Source organism: Ornithorhynchus anatinus, chromosome 17 (assembly GCF_004115215.2).
Source record: "Ornithorhynchus anatinus isolate Pmale09 chromosome 17, mOrnAna1.pri.v4, whole genome shotgun sequence".
In the NCBI taxonomy this organism is placed as follows: Eukaryota; Metazoa; Chordata; class Mammalia; order Monotremata; family Ornithorhynchidae; genus Ornithorhynchus; species Ornithorhynchus anatinus.
In genome coordinates, this window is record NC_041744.1 from 2,482,519 (window position 1) to 2,498,640 (window position 16,122).

The following is a 16,122-nucleotide window of genomic DNA, read 5'->3' on the forward strand; positions in this document are numbered from 1 at the left end:
TGCTTCTCCCGCTCCCCGGCCTGCCCCCTCTATTCGTCTCCCCCTCCCAGCCCCTCACCGCTTATGTCCGTAGCCGTCATTTCTATCACCGGGCGTCTCCCTCTCTAGCTCGTCGCGGGCAGGGAATGCGTCTGTTTCTTGTTCCCCCGGACCCCCACCCCCCGGTCGCTCGGCCCAGTGCCCCGCAGGCGATAAGCGCTCCATAAATGCGACCGACTGACGCCGGCCCCTCCCAGTCCCAAGAGCCGGGCCTTCACCTTGGCCCGGGGCTCGTGAGGAAGGACACGGAGGGCGTCCGGGAGGTGGGACGGAAACGGGCGAGTCCAGTGGTCAGCGTCACTCTGTTATCAGAAGCAGCGTGGCTCAGGGGGAAGAGCCCGGGCTTGGGAGTCAGAGGTCCTGGGTTCGACTCCCGGCTCTGCCACTCGGCGGCTGGGGGACCGTGGGCGAGTCGCTTCACTTCGCTGGGCCTCGGTGACCTCATCTGGAAAATGGGGATGAAGACCGGGAGCCCCACGGGGGACGACCTGATTCGCTCGGGTCTACCCCGGCGCTTGGAACAGTCCTTTCCTCCTCCTGCCCCGGGGGGGGGGGGTGGGGGGGGCCACCACCAGGGAGCCCTCCTAGCTTCTGTCCACAGCTGGGCACGCCCTCCAGGAAGCCCTCTTTCCTCCACCCCAAGCTGGGCACATCCCCCGAGGGGGTCCCACCTTCTGCCCCCCAGGCTGGGCCAGGGAGCCGCCCCACTCATCCCCCACCTAGACCGGGAGCCCGTGGTTGGGTAGGGATCGTCTCTGTTGCCAAATTGCCCGCTCCAAGCGCTTACTACGGTGCCCCGCGCCCAGTAAGCGCTCAATAAATAGGGACGAATGGGGCACGTCTCTAGGAACCCTCAATCCTCCACCCCCAGCTGGACACACCCCAAGGAGCCTTCCTACCTTCTGCCCAGGGCAGGGCACACCCCTAACAACTCGCTTGGTCGTCTGTCTCCCCCTTTTATTCATTCAATACTACTTATTGAGCGCTTCCTAGGTGCAGAGCACTGTACTAAGCGCTTGGAATGGACAACGGGGCAACAGAGGGAGCCCAATTAGACGGGCTCACAGTCGGGGGAGGTGGACGGCAGAGCAAAACAGAGCGAAAGAGAAACGAGGCAACATCATCAAGGTAAAGAGCATCACTAATAATAATGATAACGTTGGTATCTGTTAAGCGCCTACTCTCTGCCGAGCACTGTTCTAAGCGCTGGGGGGGGGGGGGGACACGGGGTCGTCTGGTCGTCCCCCGTGGGGCTCCCGGTCTTCATCCCCATTTTCCAGATGAGGTCACCGAGGCCCAGAGAAGGGAAGTGACTCGCCCACAGTCCCCCAGCTGCCGAGTGGCGGGGCGGGGATTCGAACTCGTGACCTCTGACTCCCGAGCCCGGGCTCTTTCCCCTGAGCCACGCTGCCTCTCTGGGGATGTAGGCCTCATTAACAAAATAAATAGGATAATACACGATATAGGCAAATGAGCACAGTGCTGGGGGGAGGGGAAGGAGCAGAGGGAAGGGGGGTGGGTCAATCTGGGAAGGCCCCTTGGAGGAGGGGCGCGCTTTCAAAGTGGGAGCCCGGGGAGGGTCTCCATCTGTTGCCCGACTGTGCATTCCAAGCGTTTAGTGCAGTGCTCTGCACACAGTATCCCAGCTCTGCCACTTGTCAGCTGGGTGACTGTGGGCAAGTCACTTCACTTCTCTGGGCCTCAGTGACCTCATCTGTCAAATGGGGATGAAGACCGGGAGCCCCACGGGGCACGACCTGCTTCCCCCGTGTCTCGCCCAGCGCTTAGAACGGTGCTCGGCACCTAGTAAGCGCTTACCAAATGCCAACATTATTATTATTATTACTAAAATGGGGATTAACTTGTGAGCCTCACGTGGGACAACCTGATGACCCCGGATCTCCCCCGGCGCTTAGAACAGTGCTCGGCACCTAGTAAGCGCTTAACACCAACATTATTATTATTACTAAAATGGGGATTAACTTGTGAGCCTCATGTGAGTCAACCTGATGACCCTGGATCTACCCAGCGCTTAGAATAGTGCTCTGCACCTAGTAAGCGCTTACCAAATACCACCATTATTATTATTATTAAAATGGGGATTAACTTGTCAGCCTCACGTGGGACAACCTGATGACCCCGGATCTCCCCCGGCGCTTAGAACAGTGCTCGGCACCTAGTAAGCGCTTACCAAACACCAACATTATTATTATTACTTGGAGTGGACAATTGGGCAACAGATAGAGACAGTCCCTGCCCACTGATGGGCTCACAGTCTGGAGAGAGCCCGGGCTTGGGAGTCCGAGGTCATGGGTTCGAATCCCGGCTCTGCCACTTGTCAGCTGGGTGACTGGGGGCAGGTCACTTCACTGGGCCTCAGCGACCTCATCTGTCAAATGGGGATGAAGACCGGGAGCCCCACGTGGGACGACCCGATTCCCCCGTGTCTCCCCCAGCGCTTAGAACGGTGCTCGGCACGTAGGAAGCGCTTAACAGATACCAACATTATTATTACTAGGCGCTCAAGGAATACTCTGGGATGACCGGGGATCCTCCCTCCTCCGCCCTCCCCCCGCTGCCAACATCCACAACCCCCAGCACAGCAACGGTAACGAGAACAGCAGCAATAACGGTACTATTTGGGCGCCCCCGATGGGGCAGACGCTGTCCTGAGCGCCCCAAGGGAGGCCCAGTCCTTCCCCCCCCCCGCCAGCTTGGCCACTATTCCCGGCAGCCTCCGCGGCCCGGTCCGGTTCGGTCCGGTTGGGGGGGGGGGGAGGGAAGGGGGTCTCGTGCGGCCACACCCTAGCGCCCCCTTGCGGCCCGGACTCACCGCAGGCGGGGGTGAGCTGCAGGACGGACGGAGGACCAGCGGGAGACCGGGACGGGGCGGGGGCGGCGGGGCCCGAATGCTTCCCTGCGCCCGTCACCACACCCACGGGCTCCGCCACTGCGCAAAACCCTCCGTGCCCGACTTAAAGATGGCCGACCGGAAGCCCTGGCGGAAGGGCAGGCGCGCGGGGCCGGCGTCATCGACGCGCGCCGCCGCCCCCCCCCGGGCGGGGCGGTGATGTCATCGGGGCGCGCCGCCCCCTCTCTTTACAGCCCGGCCGCCGACGTCATCACCGCGCGCCCCGTTGCCCCGGAGACGGAGCGGCTCCCTCCCGCCCCTTCAGTCACTCGATCGCATTATAAGGGGGATGGTAGCTGTTGAGCGCTTACTACGTGCAGAGCGCTGTTCTAAGCGCTGGGGCGGGGGGGGGATGATACAGGGCCATCAGGTGGTTCCCCCGTGGGGCTCACAGTTTTTAATCCCCATTTTTACAGATGAGGGAACCGAGGCCCCCCCGAGATGGGAAGTGACCTGCCCAAGGTCACACGGCAGACACGTGGCGGAGCGGAATTAGAACCCATGACCTCCCGACTCCATCCACTATTCACTCCGTCACTTTATTCAATCGCATTTACTGAGCGCTTACTATTTCTTCAATCCTATTTACTGAGCAGTTACTATAGTCGGTCGTATTTACTGAGCGCTTACTATTCATTCAATCCTATTTATTGAGCGCTTGCTATATTCAATCGCATTTACTGAGCGCTTACTATTCATTCAATCCTACTTATTGAGCGCTTGCTATCGTCAATCGCATTTACTGAGCGCTTACTATTCATTCAATCCTATTTATTGAGCGCTTGCTATAGTCAATCGCATTTACTGAGCGCTTACTATTATTCAATCCTACTTATTGAGCGCTTGCTATAGTCAATCGTATTTACTGAGCGCTTACTATTCATTCAATCCTATTTATTGAGCGCTTGCTATAGTCAATCGTATTTACTGAGCGCTTACTAGTCATTCAATCCTATTTACTGAGCGCTTACTATTCAATCCTATTTACTGAGCGCTTACTATTCATTCAGTCCTATTTATTGAGCGCTTACTATTCATTCAATCCCATTTATTGAGTGCTTATTCACTCAATCCTATTTATTGAGCGCTTACCATTTGTTCAATCCTACTCCCTGCGAGCTTACTATTCATTCAATCCTGTTTATTGAGCGCTTACTATTCATCCTATTTACTGAGCACTTACCAGTCCTTCCATCCTATTTGTCGAGCGCTGACTCGAGTCAATCGCATTTATTGAGCGCTGACTACAAATCAATCGCATTTACCGAGCGCTTACTATATTCAATCATATTTATTGAGCGCTGACTATAAATCGATTGCATTTACCGCGCACTTACCATATTCAATCGTATTTATTGAGCACTTACTATTCATTCGATCCTATTTATTGAGTGCTTACTACGTTCAATAATAATGTTAGTATTTGTTAAGTGCTTACTATGTGCCGAGCACTGTTCTAAGCGCTGGGGGAGAGGCAGGGTCATCAGGTTGTGCCACGTGGGGCTCACCGTCTTCATCCCCATTTTACAGATGAGGTCACTGAGGCCCAGAGAAGTGAAGTGTCTGGCCCATCCTACGCCCGGGCTTGGGAGTCAGAGGTCATGAGTTCGAATCACCCCTCTGCCACTTGTCAGCTGCGTGACCGTGGGCAAGTCACTTCACTTCTCCGTGCCTCAGTGACCTCCTCTGTAAAATGGGGATGAAGCCGGTGAGCCTCACGTGGGACAACCTGATGACCCTGTACCTTCCCCAGCGCTTAGAACAGTGCTCCGCACCTAGTAAGCGCTTAGCAAATACCAACGTCATTATTATTATTAAAAATGGGGATTAACTGTGAGCCTCACGTGGGACAACCTGATGCCCCTGGATCTACCCAGCGCTCAGAACAGTGCTCCGCACCTAGTAAGCGCTTAACAAATACCAACGTTATTATTATTATTATTACTAAAATGGGGATTAACTTGTGAGCCCCACGTGGGACAACCTGATGCCCCTGGATCTACCCAGCGCTCAGAACAGTGCTCCGCACCTAGTAAGCGCTTAACAAATACCAACGTCATTATTATTATTATTACTAAAATGGGGATTAACTTGTGAGCCCCACGTGGGACAACCTGATGCCCCTGGATCTACCCAGCGCTCAGAACAGTGCTCCGCGCCTAGTAAGCGCTTAACAATTACCAACGTTATTATTATTAAAGTGGGGGTGAAGCCTGTGGGCCTCACGTGGGACCACCTCATGACCCTTTCATTCATTCGTTCAATAGTATTTATTGAGCGCTTACTCTGTGCCGAGCACTGGACTAGGCGCTTAACAAAACACCAACGTTATTCAAGGCAGCTGGGCTCTCCCCTCCCCCCCCACGGGCCCCTCTGCGCCCCAAACCATCCCGGGGGGGGGGGGGAGGGAGGAGGGGGCGCCCAGCGGCGCCTACTTCCGGCGGAAGCGGAAATGAGGGGCGCGAGGGACCATAGAGTCGCCGGCGGTGGAGGGAAAAGGCGGGGGAGGTCTGGCTAGAGCGCCGCCCCCAGGGCCCCACTTCCGGTTAGCGTTTCCCGCGCTTCCGGGGCGTCGAGGCCGGGGCCGCCGGGCTGCGCTGTGAGCGCTCCCCTCCCCCGGGGGGGGGGCTCTGAAGTGGACTCCCCTGGGGGGGGGGGCGTCTACGAGGGGGAAGGGCGCGGGCTGGAGGGTCAGGCCATCCACGCACTCACTCAGGCCTATGTACTGAGCGCCTGCTCTGCCCAGGGCGCCCCGCTAAGGACAAGAAGAATCGATGGCGTTCGTTAAGCGCTTCCTATGTGCCCGCCCAGCGCCGGGGTGGGGCCTGGCCGACGGCCTCCATGCCCATTTTGCAGATGAGGCCACCGAGGCCCAGAGAGGTGACCCGCCCAAAGCCAGCCTAGCGGACGGGTGGCGGGATTCGAACCCACGACCCCGCCCCCCCAAGCCCGGGCTCTCCCCACTGAGCCACGCCGCCTCTAGTGAGGGTACTTCTCAGACGCTCACTCTGCGCCGAGCGCCGCTCGGACCGCCGGGGCGGTGGAAAGAGGCCGGGCTTGGGGGGGGGGGGGTCCGGGGTTCGAATGGCGCCCCGCGTCAGCTGGGTGACCTCGGGCTTCGCCTGTCCGGGCCTCAGTGACCTCGTCTGCAAAACGGGGACGAAGACCGTGAGCCCCAAGGGGGACGACCTCGTCACCTCGTATCCACCCCGGCGCTCGGAACAGCGCTCGGCACGTAGTGAGCACCCTCGCTAGAGGCGGCGGGGCTTCTTGAGCGCTCGCCGCCCGCAGAGCGCCGGACTACGCGCTGGGCACCGGGCCAAGCGCCTAGGGAGAGGACAACAGGCCGCTAAAGACAGCGGGCCGCTCCTTCTGCGCCTAAAGTCATTCTGGCAGAAGCGGAAATGATTACTCATTATTATGATGGTATCTGTTAAGCGCTTACTATGTGCAGAGCACCGTTCTGAGCGCTGGGGGAGACCCAGGGTGATCGGGTGGTCCCACGTGGGGCTCACGGTTAATCCCCATTTTACAGAGGAGGGAACCGAGGCCCCGAGAAGTGAAGCGACTGGCCCACGGTCACGCAGCTGACAAGTGGCAGAGCGGGGAGTCGAACCCGTGACCTCTGACTCCGAAGGCCGGGCTCTTTCCGCCGAGCCACGCCGCTTCCCGCTGTTGTTGTGCCCCGGCGTTCAGAACAGTGCTCATCCCCCGGTAGGCACTGAACGGATCCCGTGGTTATCACGTCGTCCGGGGGGGCTTGTCGGGCTGCCACGCGGCCCCCCGGAATGAAGGTTTCTCTTCTTTTAACGATTTCCAAAAAGGAGGCGATGGCGGAGCACGGGGCCCACGTGGCCTCGGCCTCGGCCGGCGACGACGACAGGCCGTCCATCTTCGAGGTGGTGGCCCAGGACAGCTTGATGACGGCGGTGAGACCGGCGCTTCAACACGTGGCCAAGGTACGGCCGCCCCGCTCTCCCCCGACCCGGTGCCGAGAAGCGGCGTGGCTCGGGGGCAGGAGCCCGGGCTTGGGTTCTGATCCCGGCCCCGCCGCTCGGCTGCCGCGGGCGAGTCGCTGGACCTCAGTTGCCCCATCTGGACGATGGGGATGAAGGCTGTGAGCCCCACGAGGGGCAACCCGATCACCTGGTATCCTCCCCAGCGCTAAGAACAGCGCTTGGCACATAGTAGGCCGGGGTTCAGCTCCCGGCTCTGCCACTTGTCAGCTGTGTGACCGTGGGCAAGTCACTTCACTTCTCTGGGCCTCAGTCGCCTCCTCTGTAAAATGGGGATCAACCGTGAGCCTCACGTGGGACGACCTGATTAATAACGTTGGTATTGGTGAAGCGCCTCCTATGTGCGGAGCACCCTTCTAAGCGCTGGGGGAGATACGGGGTCATCAGGTGGTCCCACGCGAGGCTCACAGTCTTCATCCCCATTTTACAGAGGAGGGAACTGAGGCACAGAGAAGTGAAGAGACTTGCCCACGGTCACACAGCTGCCAAGTGGCAGAGCCGGGAGTCGAACCCGTGACCTCCGACTCGGAGGCCCGGCCTCTTTCCACTAAGCCACGCTGCTTCCCCAGCGCTTAGAACAGTGCTCTGCACCTAGTCAGCGCTTAACCAATACCGACATTGTCATTATAAGCGCTTAACTCACGCCATTATCGTCATCATCATTTCCCCCAACCAAAGAGATCCCTCGACGTCGCTCCGCTTGTCCCCGGGACCCCGACTCTGAAATGTTTCGGCCTTGGATGCGGGACCGACTCTGTTCCCCCAAGCGCCCTGTACGGGGCTCCGCACAGGGTTAAGCGCTCGGTAGATCCCGCTGAGCGACAGGCATAAAGGCGCTGGAGACGGACGACGGATTTCCGTGACTCGGGAGGCTGGGAGTTCATGGGGGAAGGGGTGTTGGGGGAGATACGCTCAGTCTTTTTTTTTTTTAATCCCACTGTACTTTCTCCATCCGAACCATCCAAGCGCTTAATACAGAGCTCACTGAATGAGTGAACGAATCCCCATTTTCCGGATGAGGGAACCGAGGCCCGGAGTCTGCGACCTGACAAGTGGCGGGGCGGAGATTAGAACCCGCGACCTCCGACTCCCCGGCCCGGGCTCTTGCCACCGAGCGACGCTGCTCCGTAGCGTGATCTTTGAAATCGTGATTACTGTTTCGTAGAGAAGCAGCGTGGCTCAGTGGCAGGAGCCCGGGCCGGGGAGCGGGAGGTCACGGGTTCGGATCCCGGCTCCGCCCCCGCTCCGCCCCCGCTCGGCCGCGCGGGCGGTCACTTCGCTTCTCTGGGCCTCCGTGACCTCATCTGGAAGACGGGGATTGACGGCGAGCCTCCCGATGACCCCGCGTCTCCCCCAGCGCTTAGAGCGGTGCTCGGCGCATAGCGAGCGCCTAACGGGTACCCGCCTTATCGTTGGTTTGTTGTTATTTCCGCCGGCGCGGCCCAGGTGGTGGCCGAATCCGACCCGGCCCGCTACGGCTTCCTCTGGCGGTGGTTCGACGAGCTCTTCGCCCTCCTGGACCTCCTGCTCCAGCGGCGCTACCTGTCCCGGGCCGGCGGCTCCTTCTCGGAGAACTTCTACGGGCTGAAGAGGGTGGCGACGGGCGCGGGGCCGGGCCGGCCGGCCGGCGGCCCCGGCCTCCCCCGGGAGCAGCTGCGGAGGTCGCTCCTGCTCCTGGTCCTCCTCCCCTACGCGCGCCTGAAGCTGGAGAAGCTGGCGTCCGGCCTCAGGGACGAGGACGACTACTCCATCCGGCCGGCCGCGTCCCGCCGCAAGCGGCTGAGCCGGGCCTTCCTGGCGGCCTATCCCTTCGCCCACCTGGCCTGGGAGGGCTGGTTCCTCGGCCAGCAGCTGTGCTACACGCTGGGGTGGGCCGAGCGCCACTCGCCGCTGCTGGGCCTCGCCGGGGTGCGGCTGGCGCGGCTGACCCCCGAGGACGTCCGGGCCGCGGACCCCCCGGCGCCGGGCCGGCCGCCGCCCCGCAGGTATGCCCGTCGGATGTCGGGATTCGTCGAGCGCTTACCATTCGTTCGTTCAGTAGTATCTCTTGAGCGCTTAGCACGTGCAGAGCACTGGACCGAGCGCTTGGGACGAACAGGTCGGCGACAGATAGAGACGGTCCCCGCCGTCTGACGGGCGCACGGTCCCGTCGGGGGAGACGGACGGACGAGAACGATGGCGACAGACAGAGTCGAGGGGAAGGACGTCTCGTAAAAACAGTGGCCACTAAATAGAATCGAGGCGAGGTACATTTCGGGAACAAAACAAATAGGGTGATGAAAATATATACAGTTGAGAAAATAGATACAGCTTCCTACGTGCGGGGCACCGCTCTAAGCGCCGGGGGACGTCCAGGGTCATCAGGCGGTCCCACGGGAGGCTCCCGGGCTTCATCCCCGTTTTACGGAGGAGCTCGCCGAGGCCCAGAGCAGCGAAGCGACTGGCCCACACGGTCCCACAGCTGCCAAGCGGCCGAGCCGGGATCCGAACCCACGCCCTCCGACTCCCAAGCCCGGGCTCTTTCCACCGAGCCACGCCGCTTCCCTAAAAGCCCGTCCCCCGGCCCGCCTCGACGGCCCCGGGGGGACCCGGGCTTCTCCCCTGGGAGCTCGTGGTGGGGGCACGGAGCTGTGTCAGCGTTCACTCCTTCATTCAGTAGTATCTCTTGAGCGCTTACCACGTGCAGAGCACTGGACCGAGCGCTTGGGACGAACAGGTCGGCGACAGATAGAGACGGTCCCCGCCGTCTGACGGGCGCACGGTCCCGTCGGGGGAGACGGACGGACGAGAACGATGGCGACAGATAGAGTCGAGGGGAAGGACGCCTCGTAAAAACGTCTAGCACGGTGCTTGGCACCGGAGGAGAGACGATGTCACGGTACTGGCTAGTTTTTCTCCCACTCGTCCCGTTTCCCGAGCGCCGTCTGTGTCCGGAGAAGCAGCGGGGCCCCGGCGGAAAGAGGTCGGACTCGGGAGTCAGCGGTCGCGGGTTCTGATCCCGGCTCCGCCGCTTGTGACTTTGGGCCCGTCCCTTCTCTGTCCCTCGGTTCCCTCATCTGGAAGACGGGGATGAAGACCGAGCCCCACGGGGGACCACCCGACGACCTCTTCCGGCGCTTAGAACAGCGCCGGGCACCTAGAGAAGCGGCGTGGCTCGGTGGAAAGAGCCCGGGCTTTGGAGTCCGCGGTCATGGGTTCGACTCCCGGCCCCGCCACTTGTCCGCTGCGTGACTGTGGGCGAGTCACTTCACTTCTCTGGGCCTCAGTCACCTCAGCTGTCAAATGGGGATGAAGACCCTGAGCCCCACGCGGGACAACCCGATTCCCCTGGGTCTACCCCAGCGCTTAGAACGGCGCTCTGCACGCAGGAAGCGCTTAACAGCTACCAACGTGATTAGTAAGCGCTTACCAGACACCGTCATCCTTATTATTCTTACCGCAGAGCACGCTACTAAGCACTTGGGAGAGAACGCTGTTCGTTCGGTCGTAGTTATCGAGCGCTGACCGTGCGCAAAGCACCGTACTGAGGAGTTGGGAGAGGACGACGGAGCCACGGACACGTTCCCGCCCCCAGCGAGCTCACAGTCGGGGGGTGGGACGGGCGTTAGTCTAGATCGAAAGAGAAAAGAAGCGACGGGCGCGGACCCGGGGGCCGCGAGGGAGGATGAAGGAGAAGCGGCAGGAGGGGCGGAGAGGAGGGCTTAGGCGGGGAAGGCTTCCCGGAGGAGGGGGGGTGGGGAAGAGCTTTAAAGGTGCGCGCGAGGTGCCTTCTCTGCGCTAAGCGCTGCCTTTTGTCCCGGGGTCCCCCCCCCGCCTGTCCGCAGCGCCCGGGACAAGCTGCTGCGGGGCCTGCGGCGGGCGGCGGGCGCGGCGGGCAGCTCCCTGTCGGCGGGCCTCTCCGCGGCCGTCTTCTTCCTCCAGTTCCTGGACTGGTGGTACGCGGCCGACGACCAGGACGCCGTCAAGGCGCTGACGGCGCCGCCCGCCCCGCCGCCCCCCGTCCACCTGGACCACCCCGCCGACGCCCCGCTGCTGCCCAAGCTGAAGACCGCCTGCCCGCTCTGCCACAAGGTCCGGGTCAACGCCACGGCCCTGGCCACCTCCGGCTACGTCTTCTGCTATCGCTGCGTCTACCCGTACGTGCGCAATCACCGCGCCTGCCCCGTCACCGGCTACGCCACCGAGGTGCAGCACCTGGTCAAGCTGTACGCCCCGGACGGCTGAAGGCGACGCCCGGACGGAAACGGGGACCCCGGGAACCCCCGACCCGGCCGCCCTAGAACGCGAAACCTTTCCCGGACCGCGGTAAGTGGCCGAACCGCTCCTTGAGGGCGCCGTGCCGAGCGCCGGCGGGGCCCGGCGGGGAGGTCGGCGGGCCAGACCCGGTCCCCGGGCCGTCCGTGAATAACTGCGGTAATAATAGCGGTCGTCAATAACCCCTGTGGCGTTTCTTACTCTGTGCCGGGCGCCGTACTGAGCACCGCGGGGAGACGAGGGACCGGACCCGGGTCCCTGGGCCGCGTGGTAATAAGCGCAGCGGGAACAATCCTAATGACAGTCGGGGTCATCCGGCAAGCGAGGAGATCAAGGGCCAGATCCGGTCCCTGGGCCGCGTGGTGATAAACGCAACGGGAATTAATCCTAATAACGGTCGGGGTTATTTGGTAAGCGGTGTGTGCCGGGGACCGTGCCGAGCACCGTGGGGAGATGAGGGGCCGGACCCGGTCCCTGGGCCGCATTCATTCGATGGGGTTTACTGAGCGCCTGCTGTGCGCACAGGACTGTCGGAAGCACCCGGGCGAGGACAGTCCAACAATAAAGGGTGACGTTCCCCGCCCGCAACGGGCTCACGGTGTAGAGCGGGGGAGACGGCAGCCGCGATGACGACGACGACAGTCGCGGTGTCGGTTAAGCGGGCCGGGGACGTACTAAGCGCTGGGGTGGAAACGAGCCAGTCGCGGAGGGCGAGAGCTCACTCGAGAGCTTACCGCTAGGCCACCCCGCTTCTCCGGCCTCCGGCCCCCTCGCCGGGGGGCGGGACGGGGGGCACCCCCCGACGCCCCCCCCCAGGACGGAAGGGCGACGCCCTGTCGGGGAGCCGGAGCGGCGGCGACAAAATGGGGCGGAAACCACCCCCCCCAGCCGTCCGCTTCAAGCCGCCGGGACCCGGATCGGGTCCCTCGAAACGGACGTTTCTCTCTCGAAACCGCCACCGGGCCGTTACCGGGACCCGGGACGGGGCCTGAGCGCTTACCGTTGAAGCTTTTAATTAAAATGATAATAGCGTTGGTATTTAAGCGCTTACTATGTGCAGAGCCCCGTTCCGAGCGCTCGGGGAGATGCCGGGTCATCCGTCTGAGGCTCACAGTCAATCCCCATTTTACAGATGAGGTCACCGAGGCCCCCGAGAAGTGAAGCGACTCGCCCACGGTCACCCAGCTGACAAGTGGCGGAGCCGGGATCGGAACCCATGACCTCTGACTCCCAAGCCCGGGCTCTTGCCACTGAGCTCCGCTGCTTTTAAGCGTGAGCATCTCCTGGATGCAGAGCACCGTACTAAGCCCTCGGGAGACGACGATGTAACAGTAGAACGCCGGCAGAGCATTCTTTCAGTCAGGCGTATTTATTGAGCGCTTAGTGGATGCCAGTAATAACAACAAATAAACGATGGTGTTTGTTAAGGCCGTGAACCCCTCGTGGGACAATCTGATGACCCTGTATCTCCCCCAGCGCTCAGAACAGTGCCTGGCACCTAGTAAGCGCTTAACAAATACCGACATTATTATTATTATTATCAAGCGCTAAGCGCCGAACTAAGCTCTGGGATGGACGCAAACAGTCCATGCCCCGGGTGGAGCTCACAGTCTAAATTCCCATTTTCCAGATGGGGTAACTGAGGCCCAATGAGTCGCCCCGGGTCACCCAGTAGACGAGCGGCGGGAACTGGGATTAGAACCCAGGACCTTCTGATTCCCGGGCCCACTACGCCATGCTGCTTAATCACAGCGCCGCATTATTAATAATAATACTTGTTAGGCACTGTTCTAAGCACTGGGGTAGCCACAAGCACCATATTAAGCCCCGGGAGAAAATACCCAAGGGGGAATTTAGAGAAGCAACGTGGCTTAGTGGGGAGAGCCCGGGCCCGGGAGTCAGGAGGACCTGGGTTCTAATCCCGGCTCCGCCACCTGTCTGCCGTGTGACCTCAGGCAAGTCACTTCTCTGTGCCTCGGTTACCCCGCCTGTAAAATGGAGATTAAGACTGTGAGCCCCACGTGGGTCAACTTTATCACCCTGTATCCTCCCCAGCGCCTAGAACGGTGCTTTGCACATAGTAAGCGCTTGACAAATGCCATTATTATTATTCTCTGGGCCTCAGTTCCCTCCTCTGGAAAATGGGGATTAAGAGTGTGAGCCCCACGTAGGACAGGGACCGTGTTCAACCTGATTAATTTGTGTCTAACCCAGTGTTTAGACCAATGCCTAACAAGTACTCTTATTATTATTATTATTACAGTACTAATAATAGGATCTGGTCCCTGTCCCTCGCGGGGCTCACAACGGGTTGGTCCCACCCGGCCCGAATTTCTGCCCGCGACAAGATGATTTTCAGAGGCCGTTCTTCACCCCACGGCCCCTCCGCCCCAGAGGGCGTCAGCCCCGGCTCGTCCCGACAAACCGTGTCCCGAGAGGGATCCCGATCGGGATCAGGATGGGATCGGGTGCAGCCGGCAAGCCGTGAAGGGACGAGGAGCCGGAACGACACCCGCCGGGGTGGGAAAAAACGGTAGCCTGCAGTTGGCGAGTCCCGTCGGCCGCCTTCTCCGAGTCTGCCGAGCTCCCGTCAGCTCCCGTACTGAGCGCCGCTAAGGCGGGAGAAGGAATGAGGTTCCAAAATAAATCTGGGGACAAGGGAAAGGTGTCCGTCTTCTCCCTGGGGGGGGGGGGGGGGGGGTAAAGGATGCTTGTTTTCACTCGGGAAGGAGAGTTTGTGAACTCAGTCAGCCCTTAACGACGTCTTACTCCCCGCCTACCATCCTTTGCTGACACGCAACACATTCGTACCTTGTAAATATCCCTGCTTACCCGTTAATGTCCTATCGAACGTGCCACAGATCTGTTCGTTGCAAATATCCGTGCTTACCTGTTAACGTCCTTTCTAACGTGGAAGAAATCCGTTCCTTTTAAATATCCCGCTTTCCCGACGTTCTTTCTACCATCCGACACATCTGTTAATTGCAAATATCCGTGCTTCCCCGTTAACATCCTTTCTAACGTGGAAGAAATCCGTTCCTCGTAAATATCCCGCTTTCCTGCGGACGTTCTAACATCCAACCAATCTGTTAATTGCAAATATCCGTGCTTCCCCGTTAACATCCTTTCTAAAGTGGAAGAAATCCGTTCCTTGTAAAAATCCCGCTTTCCCGACGTTCTTTCTACCATCCGACACATCCGTTAATTGCAAATATCCGTGCTTCCCCGTTAACATCCTTTCTAAGGTGGAAGAAATCCGTTCCTTGTAAAAAAAAAAAAAATCCCGCTGTCCTGCTGACGTTCTAACATCCAACCAATCTGTTAATTGCAAATATCCGTGCTTCCCCGTTAACATCCTTTCTAACGTGGAAGAAATCCGTTCCTCGTAAGTATCCCGCTTTCCTGCGGACGTTCTTTCTAACCATTTGTTACCTGTAAATATTTGCGTTTAAACACCGACCGCGGCAACTCTTGGGCCTCCAAACAATCAGTGGTATTTATTAGACGCTTACCGACGCTCCAGGTTGGACCCAGTCCCTGTCCCACGTGGGGCTCACAGTCTCCATCCCCGTTTTACAGATGAGGGAACTGAGGCCCGGAGGAGTGGCGTGACTTGCCCAAGGCCACACAGCAGACGAGGGGCGGAGGCGGGATTAGAACCCAGGTCCTTCTGACTCCCTTTCATTCAGTGGTATTTATTGAGCGCCTACTGTGTGCAGAACGCTATACTGGGCGCTTGGGAGAGGACAAGACAACAATAAACAGACCCATTTCCCGCCCTTAACGAGTTTACGGTCTAGAGGGGGAGACGGACATGAATGTAAATAAATAAATTACAGATAAATAGGTAAATTACACATATATTAATAAATTACAGGTATGTACCTTAATTACGGGAAGCAGCGGGGCTCAGTGAGAAGAGCCCGGGCTTGGGAGTCAGAGGACGTGGGTTCTGATCCCGGCTCCGCCCCTTGTCTGCTGTGTGACCGTGGGCAAGTCGCTTCACTTCTCCGGGCCTCAGTTCCCTCCTCTGGAAAACGGGGATGAAGACCGTGAGCCCCACGTGGGACCAGCTCATTACCTGGTATCTACCCCAGCGCTCAGAACGGCGCTTGGCACCTAGGAAGCGCTTAACAAATACCAGAATTATCATATAATAATAACGTTGGCATTTGTTAAGCGCTTATTACGTGCAGAAGGCCGTTCTAAGCGCTGGGGTAGATACAGGCTCATCAGGTTGTCCCACGTGAGGCTCTCGGTCTTCATCCCCATTTTACAGAAGAGGTCACTGAGGCACAGAGAAGTGAAGTGACTTGCCCCACAGCTGACCGAGCGGCGGAGCCGGCATTCAAACCCATGACCTCGGACTCCCGAGCCCGGGCTCTTTGCACGGAGCCACGCTGCTTCCCTGAAATGAGGGGTATCCCAAGAGCGGTTAGGTGGTGTTCCGCCGTGTAGACCGGAGGGATGTTGCAGGCCCCTCCCAACGAGAGAAACTCCGGAACGACGAACCGGACGCTTGGCCGGCTCTCGGACGCCGCTTCTCGGTGACGCCCTTCGCCCGGAAGCCTACGGGAGGAAACGTTTCGGAAACCGAAGTTGAGAGCCGGTCGCTTTTTAAAGGTCACTGAGGGGAAGCAGCGGGGCTCGGCGGCGAGGGCCCGGGAGTCAGAGGGCGTGGGTTCGAATGCCGGCTCCGCCGCTCGTCAGCCGGGTGACTTCGGGCGAGTCGCTTGCTCCTCTGGGCCTCGGCGACCTCATCTGGAAAAGGGGGATGGAGACTGTGAGCCCCCCGTGGGGCAACCTCATTACCCGGTATCTCCCCCAGGGCTTGGCACATAGTAAGCGCTTAACAAATATCATCGTTATGGTTATTATTATAGAACCCGGGAGTCAGAAGGA

General features: G+C 59.7%; 2 protein-coding genes across 2 annotated transcripts in view; one reads left to right on the plus strand and one right to left on the minus strand.

Moving 5' to 3' along the window:
• AP2B1 (adaptor related protein complex 2 subunit beta 1) overlaps positions 1-3,020 on the minus strand; it is a 41,418-nt gene extending 38,398 nt beyond the window's left edge. The window contains 1 exon segment of the mRNA XM_029082173.2: positions 2,873-3,020. The gene's annotated coding sequence lies outside the window, so the exon portion shown is untranslated.
• Positions 3,021-6,671: 3,651 nt separating this feature from the next.
• Positions 6,672-11,404, plus strand: PEX12 (peroxisomal biogenesis factor 12). The gene is made up of 3 exons (XM_029082648.2): positions 6,672-6,909; positions 8,413-8,951; positions 10,791-11,404. Exons 1-3 carry the CDS (start codon positions 6,739-6,741, stop codon positions 11,188-11,190), a joined length of 1,110 nt encoding a protein of 369 aa, XP_028938481.1. The 5' UTR covers positions 6,672-6,738; the 3' UTR covers positions 11,191-11,404.
• Positions 11,405-16,122: the final 4,718 nt, after the last annotated feature.

Bases quoted from the DNA above. Each gene is read 5' to 3' on its own strand.
- PEX12 (XM_029082648.2), top strand. From the start codon at position 6,739: ATGAAGGTTTCTCTTCTTTTAACGATTTCCAAAAAGGAGGCGATGGCG. The intron at 6,910-8,412 runs GTACGGCCGCCC...GGCGCGGCCCAG, and splicing joins CGCTTCAACACGTGGCCAAG to GTGGTGGCCGAATCCGACCC. The intron at 8,952-10,790 runs GTATGCCCGTCG...GCCTGTCCGCAG, and splicing joins GGCCGGCCGCCGCCCCGCAG to CGCCCGGGACAAGCTGCTGC.